Source organism: Spermophilus citellus, assembly GCF_964194105.1.
Source record: "Spermophilus citellus genome assembly, chromosome: 5".
Taxonomy (NCBI): Eukaryota; Metazoa; Chordata; class Mammalia; order Rodentia; family Sciuridae; genus Spermophilus; species Spermophilus citellus.
In genome coordinates, this window is record NC_138186.1 from 25,631,899 (window position 1) to 25,657,470 (window position 25,572).

At 41.8% G+C, this 25,572-nt stretch overlaps 1 protein-coding gene across 1 annotated transcript; it reads right to left on the reverse strand.

Moving 5' to 3' along the window:
- Positions 1-1,090: 1,090 nt before the first annotated feature.
- On the reverse strand, positions 1,091-18,025 carry IRF4 (interferon regulatory factor 4). The gene is made up of 9 exons (XM_081296529.1): positions 17,993-18,025; positions 16,371-16,649; positions 15,026-15,212; positions 14,105-14,193; positions 13,296-13,440; positions 11,128-11,235; positions 8,136-8,489; positions 4,252-4,364; positions 1,091-1,765 (listed from the first exon to the last, which is right to left on the reverse strand). Exons 2-9 carry the CDS (start codon positions 16,584-16,586, stop codon positions 1,622-1,624), a joined length of 1,356 nt encoding a protein of 451 aa, XP_081152655.1. The 5' UTR covers positions 16,587-16,649; positions 17,993-18,025; the 3' UTR covers positions 1,091-1,621.
- Positions 18,026-25,572: the final 7,547 nt, after the last annotated feature.

Here is a 25,572-nt window from a genome sequence, read left to right on the forward strand (position 1 = left end):
CCTTGCTGTGGGGCTACTGAAATATCTTAAACCAAACTGAGGACATTGCACTGGAATCCCACAACGATTCTTAAGTTTATGTATACTTATAGAAAACTGAAGTGTGTTGGAAGAATAAATTGAATTCTTCTTTGTGGCTGCTTCTAGGGAGGGGGATTTGGTTTGAAAAAAAAAAGCTTCTGTTTTTTTCTTCTTCTAGATTGCTCACATTTTCTATAGTTAATATGTATTGTTTTAGTACTAAAAATCCCTTTGTAAAAACTTTTAAAAATGCACCCCAATACTTGATTGCTTACTGAACTTGATAAATGCTATAATCTGTGTAACACAAGGGATACAGCAGGCATTTAATATGTTGTTGAATGAATTAAAAGACTAAAAATTAGGGGAGGATTGGCACATTATTTGAGAACTATCAACTCTGAGCCTGGAAATAAAAGCAATTATTTTGTAGAAGGAGAAAAAAAAATATTGGAACACTCCAGTCTAATGAAAAAGCAAGAAAGTAAGGAGTGAGGTTTACAAAAGCAAGTGGGGATCTTTGGAATTCTCATTTTTAAAAAAAAGTATTTAGAAAAATCTCAGTGATTTTAAGGCCTTGTCAAACTACTGTTGGCCTGAGGAAGCATCTAATACACAAAATAAGCAGAAACAGCCCACTGAGTCTGCAGTTATGTAATCAGTTGGTCGGGTGTCCTGACAAGTTCATAACCTGGACCACTGGCTCCTCCTCCTTAGTATCGCCATGGATACCACCCAAGAGCCAAACAAAACAAACAAAAGAGGGGAAATGTCATGCAGCTTTGAAAATGTATTCTTTTTGGCAGTTAGATTATTAATAGTCTGCCTTTTTTCTTCTTCTTTAAGAAAAACGTTTAGCAATTTCTAAAGAATGAAATACAAAGAATAAAAAGACAAACTGAAAAAAAATGTAATCAGTCATTATTACTAGAATGTAGGACAGACAAAAATCTCCCATCCAAGAGTAGCCCTAATGCTTTTTGGTTCAAGAAAATGGCAACAGAGACTACCAACTGGCTTCCAGGGGAAGCCGGGAGAGGAAGCAAATGTGATGCAGGGTGGAGCCCACCCTGAGAAGACCCCATGCAGACGGGGAGATGGGTCAGCCCAGAGCACTATGGCTCAGCCTCAGGCCAAGATTCTGGTCCATTCATTCAGCAATCATTTCCCATGAGAATTACAGCTACTGCACACATGAATACACTTCTTGGGGGGGGCAGGGGGAGCGGTTAGAGTAGTCTCTAATTTAGACTTTATTTCCCTGAGAAATGATAGAGCACTTAAGTGCTTTTCTCATAAGAATTGGTGGTTCGATGCTGAAATACAAGTTTTCTCAGTCTTCAAGTAAGAAGTAACCCAGCATTGAAGTAAATGTAAACACATTATTTGGTAATTTTCACAGTTATTGTCAATGATGACAGTCAATAGGAAAAATCTGCTTGTGGGATCTGGTAGATGCATAAGTGCATCTGTCAATCAGATACCGCTGGGTTGCTGTATATATTCTTGATGATCTCAAAAGAAGAGGGTGTTCTATCAGCTGTCCTTGTCAAAGCTTGGTACTTATCATGAAACAAACTTAGTTGTTTTGACAGTTTTTTCACTCCTGGATGGAGGAATGGCGGATAGATCTGTGGTAATCCTCTGGACTGCTAATGTGTTCTGGTAAATCATAGCCCCTTAGGAAATGTCCACTGTTTTGTTGAGCAAAATAATATAGTTGTCTGGCTAGCAGAGGTTCCACCTAGTAAGATATTTAAAAAAAAATATTACTGAGATATTCGTTTTAACATCATGCAATTGGCTTATCATGAAATAACACTCAAATCCTAATGGTTAAATTCTAAATAAGTCTAAAGTTATATGCTATAACACATCAAAGAATTTCATATTTGGAGTTATCTGAATTTTTGTTAGTTCTTATATAGAGCAACATGTAAACAGAATCTACTTAGTTCTGGGTTTCAATTGAGACTAAAGTTAAAGATGATACTTTCGAATCAACTACACTTGCAATTTACAGATTTACATTTAAGAATGTACATTATCTGACAAAATAATCAAATTAATAAGGTAAATTTCAGGATAATGTAAGCTAGTGAATTTGTTTTTCCACCATTGCTCTTTGACAGTGTGAAGGGATTATTCTGAATGACTTAAGATTTCATTTGAATAATTCTAAACCAAAGGTAAAGGAAAACAACAACAACAACAAAAAAAAAACAACAGCCGCAGACTGCCTTTATGGGAAAAGAGAGGCTAATTTGCCCCAGACTGACATAGTTTGGTTATTAGTGTGAATCATATTCACCAGAACAAAAGTCAATAGTCAGCTTTTCCTGACTTTATAGAATTTAAGACAAGATGAAAGCTCTCATCAATTTTGCTATTTTCTATTAAGTTGAACCATTTTGATATTTGCTATACAGTCACTTGCATAACTCCTTTGTAAGTAACTGAAATGAATTAAGTCCATAATCAAAAAGTAGATTCATGTATATCTTCCCTTTATGGGTCATACAGTACCATTTTGAGGGGTGTCTTGCCTGGGCAACCACCTACTCTAGGCCATTCCCTTCATACATCCTGCAAATCAGATCCATGTAGTATTTTAACATCTACTCTTTAAATGTTGCTTATCAAGGCCAGGTTTACTTATTTATTTATTAACACTCTCTATTGAAAACAAGAGATATTAGTGACTCTATCATTAGCATACCAATCACTGGAGATAATTCATGAGAAAATTCTAAAGTCTATGGGCTTATATTTCGGTTGGTTGGTTGGGTTTTACAATCAAGAAGGGAGATTCATATGTTCAGGATTAGAGGTGTTTTACTTCAATTTCTTTTTCAGTACTGAGGATCAAACCCAATGCCTTGTACATGCTAGGCAAGCTCTCTACCCCGTGAGCTACACCCAGAGCCCTCAATTTTCAATACAAAATATCATCTCAGAGCTAAAAATTTCATCTGAATAGGTACTATGGAATGTGACGTTTTTCCTGGTAATATCTGGGTGTGTAGTAATGTAAGTTTTCATATTAAAGCATCTTAGTATTCAAGATGGTTTTCTATGATGAATGAATGTTAAATGCTATCTATAGAAACCTGTGTTCTTTTTTTTATGAAAACAGTGTTTACTTGCCACAGTGGCACTCCTCTTGCTGTGTGAGAGCCCATAAAGAGGGATTGATCTACTTGGACTTCTTGAAAGATATACCCTCTTTCAAATAGCACATATTCATAATCAAATAATTCCTCCAAAATCTAGAAGTAAAGGAGCTTGGGCAACATTTGGAGGAGACCTACAAAATACACAAATGAAGTTCGTCATGGTGGCCCACGCCTGTAATCCCAGTAACCTGTAAGGCTGAGGCAGGATTGTGAGTTCAAAGCCAGCCTTAGTAACTTAATGAAGCCCTAAACAACTTATAGTGAGACCTATCTCAAAATAAAACATATTAGGGCTGGAGATGTGGCTCAAGCGGTAGCGCGCTCGCCTGGCATGCGTGCGGCTGGGGTTCGATCCTCAGCACCACATACAAAGATGTTGTGCCCGCCAAAAACTAAATAAATAAATAAATAAATAAAAGATTAAAATTCTCTCTCTCTCTCTCTCTCTCTCTCTCTCTCTCTCTCTCTCTCAAAAATAAAAAAATAAAAATAAATAAATAAATAAATAAATAAATAAATAAATAAATAAAACATATTTAAAAAAGGGCTGGGCATGTGTCTCAGTGGTTAAGTGCCCTGGGTTCAATCTCTGGGACCTAAATAAGTAAAATTTAAAAGATACACAAATGAAAGAAAGCTTCCTAAATGGAGAAACATTTCTCTCTCTAGGGAAGATCCACTAACCTGGCAGTATTTTTAAAGTCCTATTAGGCATGGAGAATTTTGAAGGGCAACTTTGAGTATCAATACTTTAAAACCCCTATAAAATGAGAGTATGACAATTTGAAAAAGAAAGGAAAAAAAAAGATGGGACAAGTGGAGCCCTTGGTTTGAGCTTTGTGCCCTGGTTCTGTGATGAGTGGGTCTCAAGGGTGGAAACAGCACGTGGTTCCTTGGGCTTTGCTGTGCACCGGACCATGCTTCCTCCTCTATTTTAAGGGTTCCACTTATTTTCCCAGGTGGTTTGACATTTACTTTTCAGATTTCTCTAAGTAGTACTTTGCCCTCAAGAACAGGAAAACTCGATTCAATGATGATGTAACTGCAGACTCACGTGGGCTGTGATGAGCTTCCTTTGCCTCTGAGGGTCTGGAAACTCCTCCCCGAAGCACAGGGTCACTTGGAATCTTGGCAGGGGACGGCCATGGTGCGCGAATGCTTGCAGCTCTGAGAAACCCACAAAAGCAAACCAGGTTAAACAGGAAGTAAGGGCTTTCTGTGATTCTTCACTATGAGAAGAACAGTCACTCTTCATTTCCCTAAATAGGGTTCCTTATCATGCAGACTCCAGAAACAAAATCACATGTACAAGTTCACATATGTGTGTGTTTTGTCATTTTCCCTCCATTCTTTCAGGGGAACATGGCCTAAGCTGAAGAGCATTGCTGTGCAGCACCAAACCCATCAGGATGCAAGTGGTTGAAGAGAGGAGAGAAGGAGGGTGAAGAAGAAAATGAAATGTCATGAAAATGAAATGTCATGTTGAAGCAAAAGAATAATGTCTTATACAAAGAAGACAGTTTCATTTTTAAAAAAAAAATAAGAATGTTTCAACATCCCAGAATTATTTTAAAAACTCATGCCTTGACTATGAAAGAGACATTAATCCAGTGTCTGTGCTACTGGTGACATCTCCGTGGCTCAGACACTTGCTAACAGCAGCTTGTCCCACTTGGCACTAGGTGTGAACCCCAAACTGTGGAACTCTGAGCGGACTTGAGCACCCCTTGAGGACAGAATGATGACTTGAAAAGGGCATGATGATGTTCCACTGGCCGCCCCTCTTGTGGATATACATGTCCTGAAGCCACTGCTCCTATCGGAACAATATAAAACAGATAGGAACACTGTTGGGAAGACATGAGTCCAGGGTTGGGGTGTAGCTCAGTGGTAGAGAACTTGCCTAGCATGTACAAGGGCCTGAGTTTGATCCCCAACTCAGCCAAAAAAAAAAAAAATTAAATGAAGAATTTTTAAAAAAGAAAAGAAAGACATGCGTCAAATCATCCAGTCCCTGGTATTAAATCTTTTCCCCTTACCCAGACTCAAAGAAAAACTCTAGAGTCTAATGTCATGTCTGAAAAAAAAAAAAAAGTGAATTTACACAGGAGCTGTTAAGGCTTCTGCAGAGCAGCAAAGCAATGCATCCTTATCAGATACACACCCTTAGGCCATGCCTTTCGGGACTGTCCCTAAGCAGGGTACAAATCCTGAATGGGTAGATATCAAAGATTTCCACTGATCTCTGCAACTAAGGTTTCCAGCTAACTCACACAACTATTTTAACTTCCTGCTCTGTTTTTTTTCCCCTTTCTTCTTCCAGAATTCTAATCAAACTCAATTGACTTAGTCAGAATGTGTAAAACACATTCACACTGTTGTGGCCTGGGAGCACACCTACACAAGTTAATCAGAGTGGCAAGTTGGCACAATTCTCTGAAAAAGTCATGCCTCAAATGATTGCTAATACAAGAATGTTCAGTGGGAATCCTTAATTATGCAGAAGCTGGTCTGCACAGCTGCAGTTTTAACGTTCACAGCATCCTTCCTGAACCTCAGTGAACCTCAGAGGCTGCAGTGGACAAAAAGCACAGGCTTCTGTTACAAAGGAAGACAAAAAAAAGAACAATTCTTGCTCACAGATAAATATGAAATATGAAATTCTAGGCAAGAAAATTCACATCCTCAGGACACCCACTTGACTCTTGCTCTAGCTTCTTATCTGTGGCCACCTCTCACCTGTCAGCTCTGACTCAAAGGGTACCTTACAGCTCACAGTGAAGACATTCCACCTCCCTAAAACAGGCATGGCAAGAGGAACTGAGAGAAGCAAGTGCCATTTTTTTTCCAGGATGCCTTAATTAGAAAGCCCTCACCCTGGGGTAGCCTCTGAATCTAAAGATGCCAAGATCTGCAATCTCTTAGGAAAACCCAACCTAGGGAGCGCCAGCCTTCCAGGATACATGACCCTTCAGACTACAAGATGGACATAAGAGATATAGACAGATGCTTGTCAGTGGCTCATTGTATTTTCCCTGCCCATCACCATGAATACCATGCCAGACCCAAGACAGTGAGGATGGTCCAGCCTGGAGACATTTCTGCTCTTAGATCAAGAGGTATCCCAACCTCATGTGTCTTCTTCATCATCCCACAGCTACCTCAGACAACCAGAGATGGTGCTTCCTCTTCCTTGTGTCCCACCTCTGTGGGAAGGGTGATTACCTAGGGATATATTTGTTTTGGGTACCAAAAAATAATCTGGATGGGTTTATACAAATTTGGGCCTCTTTAACAGAAAGGTCATGTAAATGGCACATAGGTGATATATATATATATATGCTTATATGTACATATATACATATGTAAATTTTAATATATTTATATTTTAATATATGTCTTTATGTATATATTTTTATATAAACTACATATACATTATATATACATATGTATATATTTTTTTCAAGAGGCAGGTTCAGCATTTGGCAATCCACTACTTCTGAATAATATCCAAAGGAATGAAATCAGTATGTTGAAGAGACATCTATGCTCCTATATTCACTGCAGATTATTCATAATAGTCAAGATAGGGAATGACCTGTCCAACAGCAGATGCATAGAGAAAATGTGGCATACTTATACAAAAGAATACCGTTCAAGCATAAAAAAAAAGAATAAAATCCTGTCATTTGTGACAACATGGATATGCCTGGAGGATATATTAAGTGAAATAAGCCGGGAACAGATAAGACCAAGAACCACATGACCTCACCTATATGTAGAACCCCAAATAGCTGAACTTACAGGAGTAAAGAGTAGAATTGTGGTTCAGAAGCTGGGGGAGGGGAGGGAGATGGAGGTAAAAGGACACAAAATTTCAGTTAGGAGCCCTAAATTCAAGAGGTTCATCCTATAGCACCATGACAATAGTTAATTATGGTAGCTGAACTCTATACTTTCCTGAGTTCAACTATTTTATATACAATATACTTGAAGTTTTAAGTAGAGTTCGCACCACCAAAAAAAATGACAGATATGTGAGGTACTATCTATGTTAATTGGCTCAATTTAGCCATTTTACAATGCGAACATATTTCAAAACAGTGGGCCAGGCAGGAGAGTATGCTTGGTGAAAAGGGAGGGACTTTAAAAAACAAAGACATGAGGTATTTTGAAAGGGGGACCTAGTGGAAGAATAAGTTTAAGATAAGGTAAGAGAAGAACCATCAAGGAGTTGGCAAGCAGAGCAGCCCTCCTGTCCCCAAAGCATCCTCCATCTAGACAACAAATAGAACACTGTATGAGGTCCCCACAATGACATGTTCAATGATTTCCCAAAAATCCACCCAGGGCTTTTTTAACTGACATGAAATCAAAACTAGGAAAAGAAAACACACTGGTTCTGGAAAATATGATTAGAAACACTCATGGGACAGAGAAAATACGAAACCTTCCCATCATTTCCCCCTTGACAAATCAATTCAGTACACTCCTATCCTTGGTCCCACCTGCAGGGCGGCATGTGCTTAAGGATGACACATCTCATAACCAAGAACAGTATGCTTCTAACCTTCACAGTTTTTTCTAGGAACCCGGAAACATCACCAATTAAGCTTATTAAGATCAACCTGGCCCCCCCAAAACGGAACCTTGTTAAGAGGTGACTACTTTTGAAAACCAAAACCCTGAGATATCAGCCTGAGCCACTGTCCACCTGGGCCTTCTCATCCAGACATTCTTTGACAATGAGGGGAACAGATGATAGAGGCAGAGAGGACCTGTGAACCAGTCAAGTCACCTATTCTGGAACAAAGCCCACTGGGCTCTGGGGCTAACAGGAAGAAGAACTCTGCTTGGGGTAGGAGGCACCTGTCATTTCTGACTCCTGCGGTCACATGCCACCACTACCTCCATTCTAGAAGACATAAAGTGCATTACCTGACAGAAACTGCTGCGTGTCAAAGAGCTTGCAGGTCTGATCTCTCTCCAGTTTGTTGGGCCGGTCGCTGCACAGTGCCAGGGGCCCGTCCCAGTAGATCCTGCTCTGGCATAGTCTTTTGGCATAAAGTCCATCTGGAGCCATCCAGAGGACCACACCCCTCTCCAGGTGGCTCAGCAGCTTCTCAATGTTCTTCCTCTGCCCATTGTCCTCTGGGTAGGGGAATAGGACCTGGTCCAGGTTGCTGGCATCATAGGTGTGTCCATGGGAGATCCTGCAGCCTTCAGGGCTAGATGTGGTCAGCTCCTTTACCAGGATTTCCCGGTAGTACAGGCAGATATGCAGTCGACAGTCTGCAAACACAGAGCTCAGGAGTCAGTACTATCAGACCCACCAATCGACTTGCCCCAAACAAAGCATATTGGGTAGAATATGAGTGTCCCCAGATGTACCATGAACAAGTATATTTCAGGGTCAAGAATATCTAGGAAATGCTGCGTGTCTTTCTCTCATTGCTGGAGATTCCCGGTGAGCATGTTTTACTTAGAGAAGCCCTCAGAAAGACATCTACTTAATTTGTCTAACCCAGCAGCTTCCAAATATATGTGGTCATGGATTCTTTTTTATTTCAAGAGCTGGAGGAGCATATCCTTCATTAATTTTCTGCAAAATATGATTAAGTGATATCTGAAAGCCTCTCTGTTATGAAGTTACAAATTCTAGGCTGGTGATGCAGCTCAGGTTGCTTAGCATTTGAGAGAGACCCTAGGGTCAATTGCCAGAACCACAAAAATTAAAATATCTTAAAAGAAAGACTTACAAAGTCATTTTTTTAGATGAAGTTGATTATGATACTGATGACCATGTTTACATCTAAAATACTGAGTCATGTGTCACTGAAAGAGAATTCATCTTTAAGTAAATCAATTTTGATTTTGGAGGAGTTGAACAATATGTTTAATTTCTACTAGCAAAAAACAAACAGATGTTTGTTTGTGAGTGTGTGTGAATTTTTTAAAAAAGCAATTACATCCAACATCTGAAACTTCCTAAATTATTAATATGACATTTTTTAGGTAAATATATATACATAGACACTTTGAAGCATCAGCAGGAAGGCCCTAAGTGTAGTGATTCCTAAGTGATAGAACGTGATTTTCATTTTCTTTTTTTGTTTTTCTAATCTTGAAATTAGTTTTCTACAGTGGGTATGTACTTCTTTTATCATAGAATTAATTCTTGTGGCAATAAAAAAAAAAAAAAAAAAAGCATCTAGGCTGGGGAGGTAGCTCAGTGGTACAGCACTTGCCCAAAACACACAAGGCCCGCCCTGGATTCAATCCCCTGCACAGCAAAAAAAAATTTTTTTTAAAAGGAATCAATGAAAAAAAAAATTCTCTAAGAGCCAACAGTTAATGTAAAATCTGCTTAAATTCCTCTAATCTTTGCATTTTTTAAAAAAGAACTCTAAATCTGTGCTTTTTGAAACTAAAAAATTAATTCATTTACAAAAGTTTTACTGCTTTCAGAACCCTCTTTAGAACACCACCCAAAAGGTTAAAGGACCCAGTTAGTTTTGCAAAGAGTTCCTTAAATAAAATATAAGAGGGCAACCCAGGCAGGAGACAGCTTCCCAGAGGTGACTGCCTGGGATTTAACAATGACTGGGAATCATAGTTCTCTGATAAATGTATTCAAGGTTGATCATTAATCTGTATTATGCATACCAAGAAAAAAAAAGGAACCCACAAAACCCTCTTATTCCTCAAAGGTAGATTTTGATTCTTAACCCACGTCACTGTCTCTTCAATTTCTGCCACTATAAACAGACTGAGTAAGGTGGTGCACGGATGAGAGTGGGTGTTGGCCATTGGAGGTGACTGGCAGGGCAGGTTTCATTTCATTTAATGTCATCAGAAATCACGAGGTTGCAGAGATATAAATAGCTGTTTATTTCCTACTCCTCAGGCACCCACACAAGTCTGAGGTGCTCAGAAAAAAATCTGAAAGACTCTAAAAACAAATACGACTCTTGCTGCTTAGAACTGGCTCCTCCTAAAGGGGATCCTCAGTTATTCATGAGCATCTCAGAAGAAAGGCACACACCTCCCTGAGAACTTCAGAACTGCAAGGAACTAGACAGTAACACTGCAGCTTTTCTGTGAACAAGGAAAGCGCCTCAACTCTGGTCTCCGGAATCTTTAGAAGTTAGTTTGTATTTTCTGTCACTGACTTTTAAAGATGTCAGAGGACAAGGTGAGAACTCTGAAACTTAAGCTATTTATTTTTAATGTAAGTACAAATTCCATTTAAAAACAATTAAAATATTATCTAAAGAATAAATGAACATAGACAAAGAGTCATGAAGCATCTTCCTTAAATAGCTACATTCTCTGTGGTGTAGGAATTCTTTAGAAATGGAAGTTTACAAATCAGATTAAATCCGTATTTGTTTGGAAGTCCTATCAAAGTTCAGAGGAAGACCAAAATATGCATTCCTTCTGGACATACGAAGCATCATGAGACCAGGGGCTAGAACCAATGTCCCCAGGAAGCAAGTTAGGGACAACAAGTTTGCAGCTAAACATAAAAGAAATTAACAGCTTTTTGAAATGAGAAGCTTTTATATTTCCTAAGAAAATGTTCTACATTGTGAGAATGTCAGCTGATAGGGGACTCTCAGTAAAGAAAAACAAGTATTTGCATATTCCTGGAAATTTGGAGAGATGCCATTGGAGAAATCAAAATGCTTTCCATTCAACCTGTGTTTGGATCTGTATCAGAACGACAAGCTAGCTGGCTTTCTAATAATGTACCTTATTCACTTCAGTGTCCTCAATGTCTGGTGATAACATGTGTCCGCACCTACTCCTGACTCAAGAGGGCCCAAACAAATGTCTAAATCCCCACCAAATCTACCCAAAGGTGAGTGGAGCCAGCAGCAGAGACTGGCCTCCTGCAGGTGCCTCCAAAACCCAACATTGCACTCACCTGAGAGCGCCAAGGCTTCAGCAGACCTTATGCTTGGCTCTATGGGGATTCCAGGAGCCTGGGACTCAGGTGGGGCACAAGCATAAAAGGTTCCTGTCACCTGGCAACCTGCATTTGCAAATAAAAATCAGATGTCTAAACACAGAGTCTAATAATTAGGAGGCCACCTGAGTGTGCAATGGAGTATGGAATGGAGTCACCTTCTAACCCAAACCCAACAGGCTCAAAGCAAGCACCCTCTGATGCAGGGCACATACTCATGAGGCAAAGATAAGCCAAAGTCCAATAGAAAAAAAGCAAGTCAAAGGAGGTATGAGCCATTGTACAGCCTTGGAAGAAAACTCAGAGCTCTCCCTCTTGTTCATAAACAGGGAAAGTGAGGCTCAGAAGGAGATTAAAGGCTTTGACCCTGTTCACAAAGCAAGTTCACGGCTGACTGAGAGATTAGGTCTGCCTAAGTTTTGATTACCAAAGTCCCAATTAAAAACTAACAAATGTTTAGTTCATATTTATTTTACTAGCTACTTCTGGGTTAAGGAGAAAACTGAACCCATCTCCTGCCAGCCCAGTAGCAATGTGTCACCTTAAAAACATATCGAGAAAGGATATGTTGGGCTAGGGATGTAGCTCATTAGTAGAGTAATCTGTCACTGAGTAGATCCCAACACCACAGATATAAAGAAAAAAAAAAGAGAGAAAGAGAAAGAGTATGTCACAGAACCTAATTATTCTAGCAGTTCAATTATTGTTACCCATGCTTAGAAATATGTCTAGACATTCCATTTTTTTTGCCCTGTTCAAAACATTGCCTCGTGTTGCTATGCTTATTAGTTCAACAGAGTCTGATGCATTGGATACATGTCTGAATTTCAGAAATCAGTTTAACGTTAGCCGATTCTTCACCTACAGTTTGAAAAATCAACCTTTGCTGAATATTACTCTTAGAAAGCCAATATAATTGAATCCTAAGTTTTTCTTTAAAGAACATGCTACTCAACAGACTTTATTCAGTACCAAAAGCCAAGAATGACTTGAACAGGCTTGGAAAAGCAGGGATGGAAAGACCAAATTGTAAAAGAGTAAATATTCCCAGAAAACACAAAAGGATCAGTGTGTGGACCCATCTCATGACTTCTACTTAAATAACTAAATCAAAAGTCCTAAAAGCTAGTATTTTGCTGCATTGAACATACTTTGTGAAATTTTCTCTGCACATAGCTAATGAGTGCTTCTGCTGAAAGATTTCACTTTTGATGCCTGAGGAACCCCTGTAGTCACAGGAACACATCTAATCCAAATTACACAAGTCTTTTGGGACCCAATACTAGGCAGGCTCCTGTAAAGACCCTTTAGGTTTTTATTTTATTTTATTTTATTTTTGTAGTGTTTATCCATTCCCTTCTTATTATAATTTTTAATACCAAGAACAGCTCCAACGAACATAATTACTCTTCAAGGGACATAGAGTAATCTCCCAGTGTCCCTGCAGAGGAGAGGATCTGGGCATGACTGTAGTATGCCCATTTTACAGATGGGTAAACAGAAACAGACTAGTGAGATTATGTGACCTCAGTCAGCTAAGAGAAAATTCAGGAGGTGAGATGGCCAGAATCTATCCCTCTCCCCCCCTTTTTTTTGCCTAAGTTTACAAATAAAAGTTAAGGTTACTCAGGATGAAAAAAAAATTGTTAACCCATTAACCAGATAATTTAAAAATATATAGATGACCATTTTGATATATGACCTCCCCTGTCTTTTATACAAGGTTGGATTTGGGCTTAGGATATCTGACATTGAACACCAGCCCTTTACTCTTACTGAGTGACTTGGGCACATTATTTACATTCTACGAGTTTCTATGATCTTCTCTGTTAAAAAAGTGGGGGGGGGCAGTTTTTGCTGCCTGGAATAATCTCTGGGGTATTTAAGGCCCCACATAGGGTTATGCCACATGGGTCCTGAAAAATCTGGTTCTGAGGAGCTTAGCATCCTATAGGACAGAGAAATCCCCCCCCCCCCCGCTCTCCTATCTGATACACATGAAATCTTTCTAGCAATCTCTAAGAAGGGGAAAGCCCTACGGTGTTGCTCAGGACAACTACCCGGAATTCCCCACGGACACATGTCTAGGTCTGCTCTTCTGTCAAATGCCCTGGCACATGCCTTACCATTTTCACAAGCTGGGCCTTGCCAGTGATGGCTACGGGGACCAAATGTCATTGGACACTGATACGGGATTTCTGGGTGAGGCTGATCGGGGACATAATCCCTCCAGCTTCGATCATGGGGTGGCATCATGTAGTTATGAACCTGCTAAAGGAACACAAGAGGAGTTAAGATGAAAAACATTGGCATGGGAAAAGGGGGTGCTTTTATATCCTCCCAAACTCTCAGGGAACCCCTTCTTCGGCCAGCAGCCAACTCATTTTATCATTCGAAAAGACTGGAGTGAGCTGTTCATTACACTAGGTGGAAAACAGTCACAGAAGTTCAAAAAGCACAATGAAGACAGTGTTGTAAAGCGATGATTTATCTAAGGCTTCATCATATGGTTAAGACTGGCACCAAAAATACTGCAAGGAAATTTGCCTTCTTTTACCCACCAAAGTGAAGAAAACAGAGCTGTAATTCAAATCAGGAAAGCCTACAGAGATCAGCTGCCCTGTGGTTTCACATGATAAAGCACAACTTCCAAAATCTTCAACTACTACAAAAGGTCTGGTTCCCAGAAGATTTGAGAATCAATAGAAGAAGCATATTCCAACAGACAAGACACACCCAAGCTCTCCTATTTAAACTAACTGGTAATCTAGGCTGTGTGATGAGACATTCACTCAGCCACCAAGGAAATTTGTTTAGCTGTTGGACTTGTCAAGGAAAACATGAAGTCCTGCTGTTTTGTGTTTCTTCCCCTCTGTGTGGGGCCAACACACAGACCCAGGCTGGACTTCCAGAGGCTTAGTGCCCTCCCCTGTACCTGGGCCGGGAGTGGGGTATAAGGTGCCGTCATGGGGTAGGGGTGGCTCATGGTCATCTGTGGGTCCTCCAGGGTGAGCTGCTTTGCTCCTGTGTGTTTGAGGAAAAGAGAAATGGTACAGAGTGAAAAAAGGAACTGATTCAACTAAACGTCAAATCTTGGAAAAATACCTGAGGCTTTAGTTCTTAGAATGCATAGCACACAGTGTTGACAAATAAGGCATTTTTAGCAATTCCCTTGGGCAGTTCATATTATTTGAACAGATGTCAACAAGATCTGACATATGTATGACAGGTAGAGAAATAAATGAGATCCATGTGCTAACATGCCTTGTGACCAGCTAAGGGGCTCTTCTGGTGAGATATATCCAAGGTGGGGTCATGATTTGTATAAACTGCAGATTTATGGGCTCTTCTCTGGACACACTGGTCAGAATCTTGGAAATAATTGTCCAGGAATCTGACTCAGTAAGTACCCCAGCTGACTATATTATCCTCTAAAAGTGGACCTTTTTATTACTGTAAGCAGTAACAATTTAAGGATGTTCCATATGCTTTTCTTTCTGGAAAATGCCACTTACCAAAGTCTATTAGATAAGTAAAGTTTTAATGGGTCTTCAAGTTTGGAAATTTGGTTCATACTATAATTGAATGGACTAACTGGTAAACACACAGTTGAAGTGCGTGCACACACATTATGTTACAGGGTTAGAGCCTGAGAAATTATCCCTTAGTAACATCACAGGGTTTTCAGCTTATAACTCAGAGAACTTGGGGAAGGAGCCTGCTGGGCTTGACCATGGGACAGGAGGCAGCAGGCTATATAAAAGCAAAAATAGAAAGTGACCTTCAGAATGAAATTAAGGCATTATAAGTATCAGGCTGCCTCTATTCTGTGACCCAAATTCAGGAAAGCCCCTACCTTTTTTGGCTCCCTCAGGAACAATCCTGTACACTTTGTATGGGTCAGAGATATCCAGCTGGCTCCTCTCAACCAATTCCTCAAAGTCATTGCTCTTGTTCAAAGCGCATCGCAAACGTGTCTTCCAGGTAGGAGGGTCTGGTTTATCAATGCCTTCTCGGAACTTTCCTTTAAATAGAGCCCAAGCCTGGTGGGAAAGAATGAAGAGAATGAAAAGTCAATTTCTTTCTTTCTTTTTTTTTTTTTAAGAATCTTTCTAAAAGAAAAAAAAATGTTGCTTAGTGCTTCAGATTTATACTGTTGCTCAAAATGTGAATGGTAATGACACCAGGTGTCCTCCAGGTAAAATTTTCTCACCTAGAACCCTACCATTGTCAAATTAAAGGTGAGTGGTTTCAACATTTCTGGGTGTTTATAAAAGGTGGGATGAGGCTTGGAGGCCCCTGAAGCAAGTGTGGCTGAGATTAGGGACAGAGCTGTGGAAGATTAAGTCCCCACAGGGTACATCTGGACAGTCACAAGGTCTGAAGTACTCTGTGAACAAATTCCCAGAGGAAGTCCCCTTCCCCTCCCTGCCCACAGGTGGGGGCTGGGTCTCACAGTTCACAGAGTAAAGTGCTCTAGGGGAAAGCAGTCATGAACAGGGGCACTCACACAGAAAGAAGGGGAGAGAGAGAGAGAGAGAGAGAGAGAGAGAGAGAGAGAGAGAGAGAGAGAGAAATTTCCAGAGTCTTAGAATAAAAGAGCCAGACAGAGATAGATACCCTGAGACAGAAAGTGAGAAACAGAGATGGATGCATTCAAAGACAGCTAGAACCAGAGAGCAAAGACCAAAGGGGTGGGGGAGTGGGAACCAGAGAAACTCAGAGAGAAACAAGTGAAACAGAGACAGAAAAACAGGGAGGCAGATAAGAGCACCCACAGATGCACAGAGTCAGAGGCTTACACTGACCAAAGGAGACAGGGATTTGGAGATAGGGCCTGAGATTTGGATGAAAACAGAGGAAGGCACAGAGAAGCAACTCAAAGCCCTCTAAAGGCTGCCTCCTTCAAAGATATCCCTACTTCTGGAGCCCTCTGACTGACTCCCTGGGAATTGCTCATGCCACTTGCTCAGGATTGGGGCCAAGTTCCCCATTTAAGCAATCACCTGAGAACTTCAAAGCTCCAGCCACTTATCCCGCAGGGCTCATCTCATTCTGTCGCCCCTGCCAGTCCCTTTCTTTGAAAACCGCTGCACTGGGACCACTGACTGGACTCCGGGCCAAAGACTCTGGATGGAGTCCGGGCCTCTTTGTCACCCCCCCCCCCAAGCCTGCCCACAAGATTCCCTCATTCAGGTGACCTTGAAGAGGGCGGCGTCCTCCTCGCGGTTATAGTCCTGCTTGCCCGCGTGCTTCCACGGGATACGAAAGATGCTCTTCTCTTCGTTCTCCCACACAAGCCCCGGGTACTTGCCGCTGTCGATTTGGTCAATCAGCCACTGGCGGAGTTTCCCGTTGCCGCAGCTCACCGCACTCATGCCGAACTCTCCACCTCGGCCGCCGCCCTCTAGGTTCATACCCAGTTTGCCGACCACCGCCCTGGAGCTCACCCAGAATTCGCCTCCCGTACTGGCTCCACGCTGCAGGGGAGAAGAAAGCTGCCCTTCAGTCACTGCTGCACAGCGCTCTGGCACCCAGTCCTGAACCCTTTTGGCAGTGACCACGCTGTGAAGCGCGTGCGTGCAATGTCAGTGTCACCCAAGTCCCCTAAGAGAAGGTACCTTTGCGACAGGCCCCGGAGCATCCCCTTGGCGCGCACAGTTCTGCGGCTTCCTGAGCGCGCCCTCCGTGCAGCCCGTCTGCTCACCCCACCTTCCAGCACTCTATTAATTTAACTCATTTCACATCTCCAAAGCTCCCCAGGTACACAACTTTTCGCACGCTCCTAAATCCAGTTGCCACCAGTCTTGACACTGCGTTTGCCCGCTCACCTGTCGTTTCCGCTGCTCTCTGCTCGCTCCCAAGCTATTTCCACCTCATTTTCCCCTTTTACTATTAGTTTCCACTCTTTTTTCACTCCATTCACACCCCCCTTGGTGGTTCCCATGCGCGGAGGACCTCGCACGTGGCTGTCCCGTGTTCGGGGTTTCCAGGTGCATAGCACCTGCTTCTCCCGCCGCTCCACACCCCCACCCGGTTTTCTTCTCCCGCAACCTTTAACTCTGTCCTTTAAATAACCCTACCTCTCTTCAGCTAACCAGGATTAAGTAGGCCCTCTGAGCAACAAGTGGAGAAGAGTGTGTACTATTGGAGGAGCGCAGCCCAGCAGCTGGAGATTCCCGCGCGTTGAGAGTCAGAATGATACCCAAACCAGTGAGGGAGAGTTGGGACAAGAAGGGTCCCAGGGAAGGCGAGGCCAGCTCCTGTGCCTGGGAAGCGAAGGAGTGCACTGAGCAGGGGTTGAGGCGGTAACGCTCAGGCCTCCCAGCTGCCCAAATTTGGACCTCCTCCTTCCTCCTCAGCCCGGTAGTTACACGCTGACGGTAGTTGAGTTTGGGACCCTTAAGAATGAGATTCAGGGGAAGGAGCCAATAGGGTCAGGGGTTGTCCTCCCGCGAACTAGCCTGCTGCTCCGTGTGGTTTCCTTTGACCGCTCGGCCTTAGCTATTCCTGGATCCCCGACAGTCCCGTTAGCTCATCTGGTACCGCGCGTGGCACCTCCAGGGCGCAGGTCGGGCTGACCAGCTAAGTGGCAGTGGGGTCCAGGATCCGAGAGAGCCCGTAACAGGACAGGCAGTACAAACTCCCTGGGTCCGATGCAGATGGGGTGGGAATCTGAGCTCCCTAACTTGGCCCCGCTCCCTTCCCCCTCCAAAGCTGGGGTCCCCTGCGTAGCCTTGAGATGGAACCTGGGACTTCTAGTTTGTGCTCCCTGCCCTCTCAAGCCAGCCTCACACTTCTCTTGACCCACTCCAGTCCTTACCTCTCCCGGTACTAGGAGCTGAGGGCAGCGGTGTGTCCCAAGTTCAAGTGGTGAAACTAAGAGAGTGAGGTGAGAAAGAGGAACTTTATAGAGCTTGAAAGCCGCGCTGGGGGCGGGGCGGAGGCGGGACGGGGGAGGCTCCGCCTGCGGCGCGGAGGGGGGCGCCTGGCTAACGGAGACCGAGCCCGGGAGGACGAGCCCCAGCTTCTGGATGGAGGCGAGGGGCAGCTGGTGACCCGGTTGGGGACTCTGGTGGCTCTCCGCGACCCTCTGCTCCTCTAGTCGGAGAGCGCACTTGGATCCTGGAGCGTCCCATCTCTGGGACTGTCACTGCGGACCGTTTCCCGCGAAGGGCGAGGCGCGAAATGGGGATCTCACCTCCCCGCCAGGATCTGCCCCGAGTCCCGTCAATAACTAGTGACAACCAAACGGCAGCAATGTGGCTTGGGCGGGAAGTGGGGGGGAGTGTAGTAGTAGGAATTTGGTGAAAAGAGAACTTTTGTTTTCAGAGCCCGTAACAGGGTTGTCCACTTACTGAAGACTGGAGTGAGGGGTGGAGGAGCATCTTTGTCAAGAGAGAACCCTGCCTCTCCGCGGTATTGAGAGAACATCGCACTCTTTTAGAAGAAAATAGGAAATGGCCAGGATCCTTGGAGCCATAAACCACGGTTCAAATACTGTGTACATCTTTGAAATGCCTGCATACTTTTTCGTCTATTAAACTGGTGAATTGAGGTGATTCAGACCATGCAGGACCCGCAAAGTTTCAATTACTATAACATGAAAGAGATGGCAGCATGCAGGGCGGGGGGATCCCGAAGTATCCAAGTACCCACATAAAAATGATAAAGTTTAAACCTCAGCCTGGTGGAAAGCAGTTTAATAGTCGGGTATAAATACCCCAAATGAGAATAATATTTAAGAGGATCTAGGCTTTTACTTAATTTTCCAAGCTGTCTTTGATTTCCCAAACTCACTCCCTGAGCTTTCACCCACTGAACTTTCACCAGATTGTCTTGGATTCGCTGAGCATGTTTATTTACTTAGCATTTTCAGGTAAACCGTCAGATCACCACTTTCTATATGATTTTAGATCACCACCACTCCAGGACAGTTTGCAACTTTTGAAAAGCTTTTGATTTCACTTATTTCTCAGTTTTTCTTTTAATCTTATATTTTGGGTCAATGTCTCCTAACTGAAGCAAAAACTAAGTTTAGGCCAGAGCAAGACTGGGAGGGAGGTACAGATAGATATGCTTTTTTTTCTAAAACCAAAAGACTTTCTCAGAAATTTACAGGATGGCATGTTTTTATTTCACTCAAGTAAGTTTTCCATTATCAGAGTCTAGGTAATAAACAACAGGGTTTCATTCAAAGAAAAAATTCTGGTCATAACCTGTTTTGCTTCCTTTCTTCTTTCAGAATTATTCACCCACCAAATATATTTTTTTTGAGTACCTACTATTTGTTAGGAATTATTATTAGGCACTTGGAACACCTCTGTGAACAAAGCAAAGATTGCTGCCTTCAGGTTGCATTACATTTTCATCAGTGAATTACCTTTTTCCAAAATATGCACTAACATACCAGACAGAAGGAGATCACTAAGGACAAAAATGGCAAAGTAGAGCTTTTGGCACTTTCCCACACGTGTGCTGTGCATTGGGCTTAGTCAGTTTCAGTATTTTCCTCACTTATCCACATCCTCTGTTTTTAGAAGTTCACAACAGTCATTTGATGAGACTTTCTGATACTCTACACAGCCACCTTCTTTAAAATGTGATTGCTAACCTTCAACGCCATCTTCTGGTTTACTTGTTTATCATATTGATCCCCTAGACTGGATTTTTTTTTTTTTTTTGATGATGAGGAGGAGGAGGTGAATACAAAGTGTAAGCTATTTGAATCACTAAAACTCTTGATGTCCTCATTATCCCTGGAGGAGAGGATTGAATGACCAGATAGGTACTGCTAATTGCTCACCAAGGACTTACATATCCTAGTCATAGTTGAAACAAAAATATGACAGTTATTTTTTTTAGTTAGAGCTTCCTCTTACACTAACCTCCAAACTGAGACTTGAGAAAATCAACATGTTCCATAGTAAAAGACTAGACCTTTGTCTTCAAATGCAACAACTTGCTGAAAAACGAAAACAAATGGGAAAATCAGTTAATTAAATGTCTACCCCCAAACAAAGGCTGATTCTTATATACGATAAGAAAGTTATTTCATTGAGTTATCTAGATGAAGTGCTGTTGAAAATAGAGCCTGATCAGAAAGGAATATTTCAATTTTCAATTCACATATATCTTAGACTGTAAGAGAAATGAATGTACCCAAATTCAACATTTTAAAAAATCAACCTTTTAAAACTATACTCTCATGTGTAAGAAGAATACTTTAGAAAAAAACATTAGACACATAAAAAATAAGTGATTGAGCTGATGGTGTGGCTCAGTGGTAGAGCACTTGTCTAGCATGTGCAAGACCCTGAGGTTCCATCCCCAGCACGCACGCACACACGCGCGCGCGCACACACACACACACACACACACACACAATTGGAACCTTGTTTTGGATAATATTATTTTCTCATTAATTTATTCTTTAAAAGGGAAGGGAATTAATAGTTAAAAACAACACAACTCTATTATTAAAAGAAATTTAAAGGACATTTTAATTTATTGTAAAAAATCATGAAAATACTAAAAATGTTCTGCTGTTTTAATAAATTCATACAGGGTAGTGTCTCCTCTAATGCTCTTTGGTTATCTGTGTATGCAATGCTAATTATTACCATTGACCATGACATCATGGATGGCAGGAAGGTGGTGCTACTACTGGTGATTAAATGTTGGAGCTTGAGTGTCATCAAGAGCTGGTTCAGACCAGTGAGGCCTTGGATGGGTTACTTGTTCAGTGAGGGGGATATTGTTCCTGCTTCCGAGCAGTTTTATGGTATTAAAGTAATGCTTGCATAGTGCCTTATAAGTGTTCAACAAATTGGGACTATTATCACTTACATCATACTTCATCACTTGGGGAAGTGTCACAGAATTTATCTAATTTGATTCCCCCAATGGTATCTGCTTTGTGGGCAGGATGGCCAGAATTCAGCCCCGTTGAACAGATAAGGAAAGAGATCCTGAGAGCACAGAGGTCCAAGAGGCTTGCCCAATAACTCAGCCCTGAGGAACTGTTCTTTCTGGGAGTACACAGCCATTTGGCTGTCCCTGGAGTTAATATTTCCCAACCAGCCTCTGAGTGCATGGGAAGTGGTATGTTTGTCCAGGCCTGGCACTCAGTGGTTCAGTTAGCATGGATAAGATTCCCTGTCTGTGAAGCAGAGGTTGCCAGGAGGTGACCACGGAACCCTCTTTCCACCCTAAATAATTTTCTTTCTGTACTAACTTGCAACCATTAATGGTTTCCTGGTGGCTTTATTGTTTATGATAAATTTGGAATAAGAAAAGCTGAATTTTTTTTAAAGCCACTGACCTAACCACTGGTCTTCACTTCATTCTTCTTCACGAAGCTATGTTCATTTTGAGGAAATTGGAGGAAACGGGTGCAGTTTCTCAACCACTCCCCTTAACTATTTAATCCTCTGATGGGGGAACAAAATCTAACCTTATAAGTTACTTATATAAGAGAGATGTTGAAATGGAACATTCTAAGATGAAATTACATGTTAAATGCTCTCACTACACACTTAGTTAAAAAAAATTGAGTTGAACATTCTTTGTAAAGTGATGTACTCTTTGGTAATACTAATAAGATGTGTAAACCTGGATTTTTTTCATAAAAAAACCTGTATGTACTTTCCTAATATAATTTGCAAATGCTTTGAGTTTTTTGATGAAGGAATTTGCAGAGCTCTAGCATTAAGCATTCCCAGACTACAGGTTATTGAGAAGAGTTTGTGGACTCCTTTGGTGCACAGAGTTCAGGTGCATGTTTTTTTCCTAAGCAGGGTATAACCGAGTCGGGGATTTTAATCAATTTTGAAATAAGTCGCAAAGTCAAAAACAAAGGAGGCAATGGTGCCTCCTTTCTCCAATGTTTACAAACAACTCACCATTCCCTTTTTGCCTCCTCTTGTTGTCAGCATTCTAAGAAGTCTCCCTGTAACACTACTTTCTCTCTGAATCGTTATGTTCCCTACATAAGCAGTGACGTGGCTTTAAAGGAGGAACCACTCGATACTGCCAACTCCTTCCACCAAGCCAACAAAAATGCAAATGGTTTGCAATCACTTTGGGCAGTTTTCTGAAAACTGAAGCAATAGGTGAAAGGCAAATGGCTTTGTCTAATTTCACACATTTGTAGCCGTGCACAACGTCAATTTTTTTCTAAACTTCATCAACTGTTCTTTCAGCTAAGCATTGTGTATTATCACTGTCACACACAATGTGTTACTCCTGAGACTCTGAGGTACTTTGAGTATCCCAGAAAAGGGTACTCAGGAAAAGTTACATTATCCTGTGGTACCAAGACACCCCTGAGAATTGGGTGTGTATGTGTTAACTTCTAGCTCAGAAGAAAATTGTACCTCCTTTTCATGGAGACTCATCATCGCTCTGAGAATTCAGGATGACAAAGGAGGATCCATGTGGAACATCCCTGATTATTTGGCAAGAGAAAGGATTCAGGGAGAACCATGTGATGGTTCTTCAAGCTTGTGCTTGGAAGTGAGTTATGTCACCATAACTCATATTCCCCGATAAGAAGGTAAGGAATATAGCATGGATGTGGTGGGAGTGAGAGTAATGGCCAAGAGTCCTGGGAGGACTGGGAGAAGAGATGATAAACCCTCAGGGGCAGAAGATGGGTCACAGAGGAGGTGACAGAAGAGGACAGCAGAGTGTGGGTGGATATGGTGTAGTGAGGTTGGAGTCAGAGACTCTAGGCTCAGAGATTGGGGGAAGGGTATCACCAAGACTCTGCATAAAAAAATTAGGAAGAGGAGCAGGTTCATGTGGGACTAGACAGGTGAAGTTTGAGAGGATCTTGCAACATCCTCATTGAATTAATTACTTATCCAGCAGGAATTTGAAAACAGAACTCTCTTGATCACCTTTGAATCATGGTTCCTAATAATAAGTTCTAAACACAAATGTGTTTAGATTCTTAGGTCATGCTTTTGGTGACAAGAATACAATGGGATCCTAGTCCCCTCTCAGCATCTCAGGAAGGAGGCAGTAGCAGACTCTGAGATGGAGACTAGCTTGTACTTGTCAAATGTCTCTCTCTGAGATGTTTCGGACCAGAAGTGTTTCAGATTTTAAATTTTGTTTCATATTTTGGAATATTTGCATACACATAATGAGTTATCGTGGGGTTGGGAACTAAATATAAACAGGAAATGCTTTGGTTTCCTATACACCTTATACACAACACCTGAAGGTAATTTTATACATTTTAAAGTAATTTTTTCTTATAAAACAAAGTTTCATGGGGTAAAATTTTCTACTTGTAGCATCACTTTAGTGCTTCAAAAGGTTTGGATTTTGGATTTTAAGATTAGGGATGCTCGACCTGTATTATTAGGAAGTGCAAATACCTATGAAGCTAAGGGGAAGGAAGTAGTATTGGGCTTAGATAAGCCAAGAAGCAATGCTGAACCAAGAAGACTCAGTTACCACCACAGAGTTCTGGAGGTAGAATGACCCTACTGTACTTTCACTGACCAGTCACACCTACAGGCTGCTCCTGGAGGAGGTGTGAATTGAGAATGGTGGTTTTCTTCAGCTGGAGAAATATCCACAGAAGGCTGCCTGCTGAGAACCATCTCCCCAAATAATCTCAGTCTCTGGGGGAATTAGTCTTTCAGTCCCCAATTGGGATCTGAGTAGTGTCGGACACCCACATGTAAGACTCTCCCTCCAGAATAGGGTTGCCAATTTTAGCAAACAAAATTGTGGATCTCCCAATTAGATTTGAATTTCAGATAAACATTATATATAATGTTTTGGAAATTAAGAAAATTGTACCTCATTAAACTTTGTTTTATAAGAAAAATCACTTTAAATTGTATAAAGTTACCTTCAGGTGTTGTGTACAAGGTGTATATGAAACCAAAGCATTTTCTGTTTAGATTTAGTTCTCAACACCAAGATAACTCATTATGTATATGCAAACATTATATATAATGTGTATGTGTGTATATATATGTATACACATTCGTATAAATATGTTCCATTCAGTATTTGGAACGCACTTATACTAGAGAAACAATTCATTGGTTTTTCTGAGACTCAAACCTTGGATGTTTTTAGATTCCACATAGAGTAAGATATGAATGTGTCCCCTAAAAGTTCATGAGTTGGAAACTTAATTTCCAAATTAAGGTATTAATGGTATTTGAAGGGGGTGCCATTGGAAAGCAATTAGGATTAGATAAAGACCAGGCATGATGGATTTAGAGGAATTATAAGAACAAGAAGACAGACCTGAGCTGCAGCTTGCTCTATTTGACCATGCAATGCCTTCTGCCATGTTATAATGCACCAAGAAATCCCTCACCAGATGCCAGCACCATGCTTTTGGGATCCTCAGCCTTTAAGACCATGAATTAAATAAACCTTTATTCTTTTAAAATTACCCAGTCTGTTGTATTCATTTATACAAACAGAAAACAAATGAAGACATCTGGCGACCTGTCCTGGAGAAAACAGAAGAGGAAGGTCAGTGGAACAGAATACAGCCCTGGCCCCTGTAGCTGGTCTTGGGGCCCCAACTGAAACTCATTAAGGACCTCCTCTTCTCTACTTTCTAGAGTCTTCCACCTTTAACCAGTGCCATGGTTTGATAGGGGTGAGTGTGTTCCCCCAGTGTTCTTGTGTTGGAAGTCTGGACTTCAGTGTGGTCAGGTTGGAAGTGGTATGACATTTAAGAGGTGGGGCCTAATGTAAGAGAATTAAGTCAGGAAGGTGCTGCACTTGGAAGGAATTGATGAAGTTCTTGTGGGCCTCTGAGTTGTTGTTACGACAGGGTTTTGATCAAAGACCAGCTCCTGCCTGGTTTGTGGCTTCCTGTGTGATCTTTCCCTCTTATATGTATCCCTGCCACTGTGATGCCATCTACCGCAAGTTGCTCACCAGAACAGAGCTGGTGCTGGCGCCAGCCCTTGAACCTCCAAAAACATAAACTAAATAAACTTTCTTTATAAAGTATCCAGCTACAGGTGTTTTGTGGTGTCAATGAAAACTGAACTAGTTAGTACAGCCAGCATTTGTCTCTGCGGGACCAGGCAGCAAGACCCAAGCCTTCAACCTTGCGGGAGTTGAACTCCTGGTCACCAAACCTTCCTGGTTTAAAGGTTCTGCACTCCCACTTACTATTTTCTATCAATACTGCACAAGGGAAAACTAAGGGGTGCCCAGTGGATCACCAGGCCTTGCCACGGTAAAACAACCTCATATCCCCTGATGATCAAGGTCCTGAGGGTGCCTTCTCCCAGCCAGCTCCCACCTAAGGAGCCTCTCAGATACCTGCCTTAGCTTCTAGTCCAGTGGCAACCTCTTTGTGTCTCTTAGAACCAGGACACAAATTCTCCCACTGGCTACTGGCAAGGA

Bases quoted from the DNA above. Each gene is read 5' to 3' on its own strand.
- IRF4 (XM_081296529.1), bottom strand. From the start codon at position 16,586: ATGAACCTAGAGGGCGGCGGCCGAGGTGGAGAGTTCGGCATGAGTGCG. The intron at 13,441-14,104 runs GTACAGGGGAGG...GTGTTCCTTTAG, and splicing joins ATACCCCACTCCCGGCCCAG to CAGGTTCATAACTACATGAT. The intron at 8,490-11,127 runs GTGAGTGCAATG...CTGTGTTTGCAG, and splicing joins TGAAGCCTTGGCGCTCTCAG to ACTGTCGACTGCATATCTGC.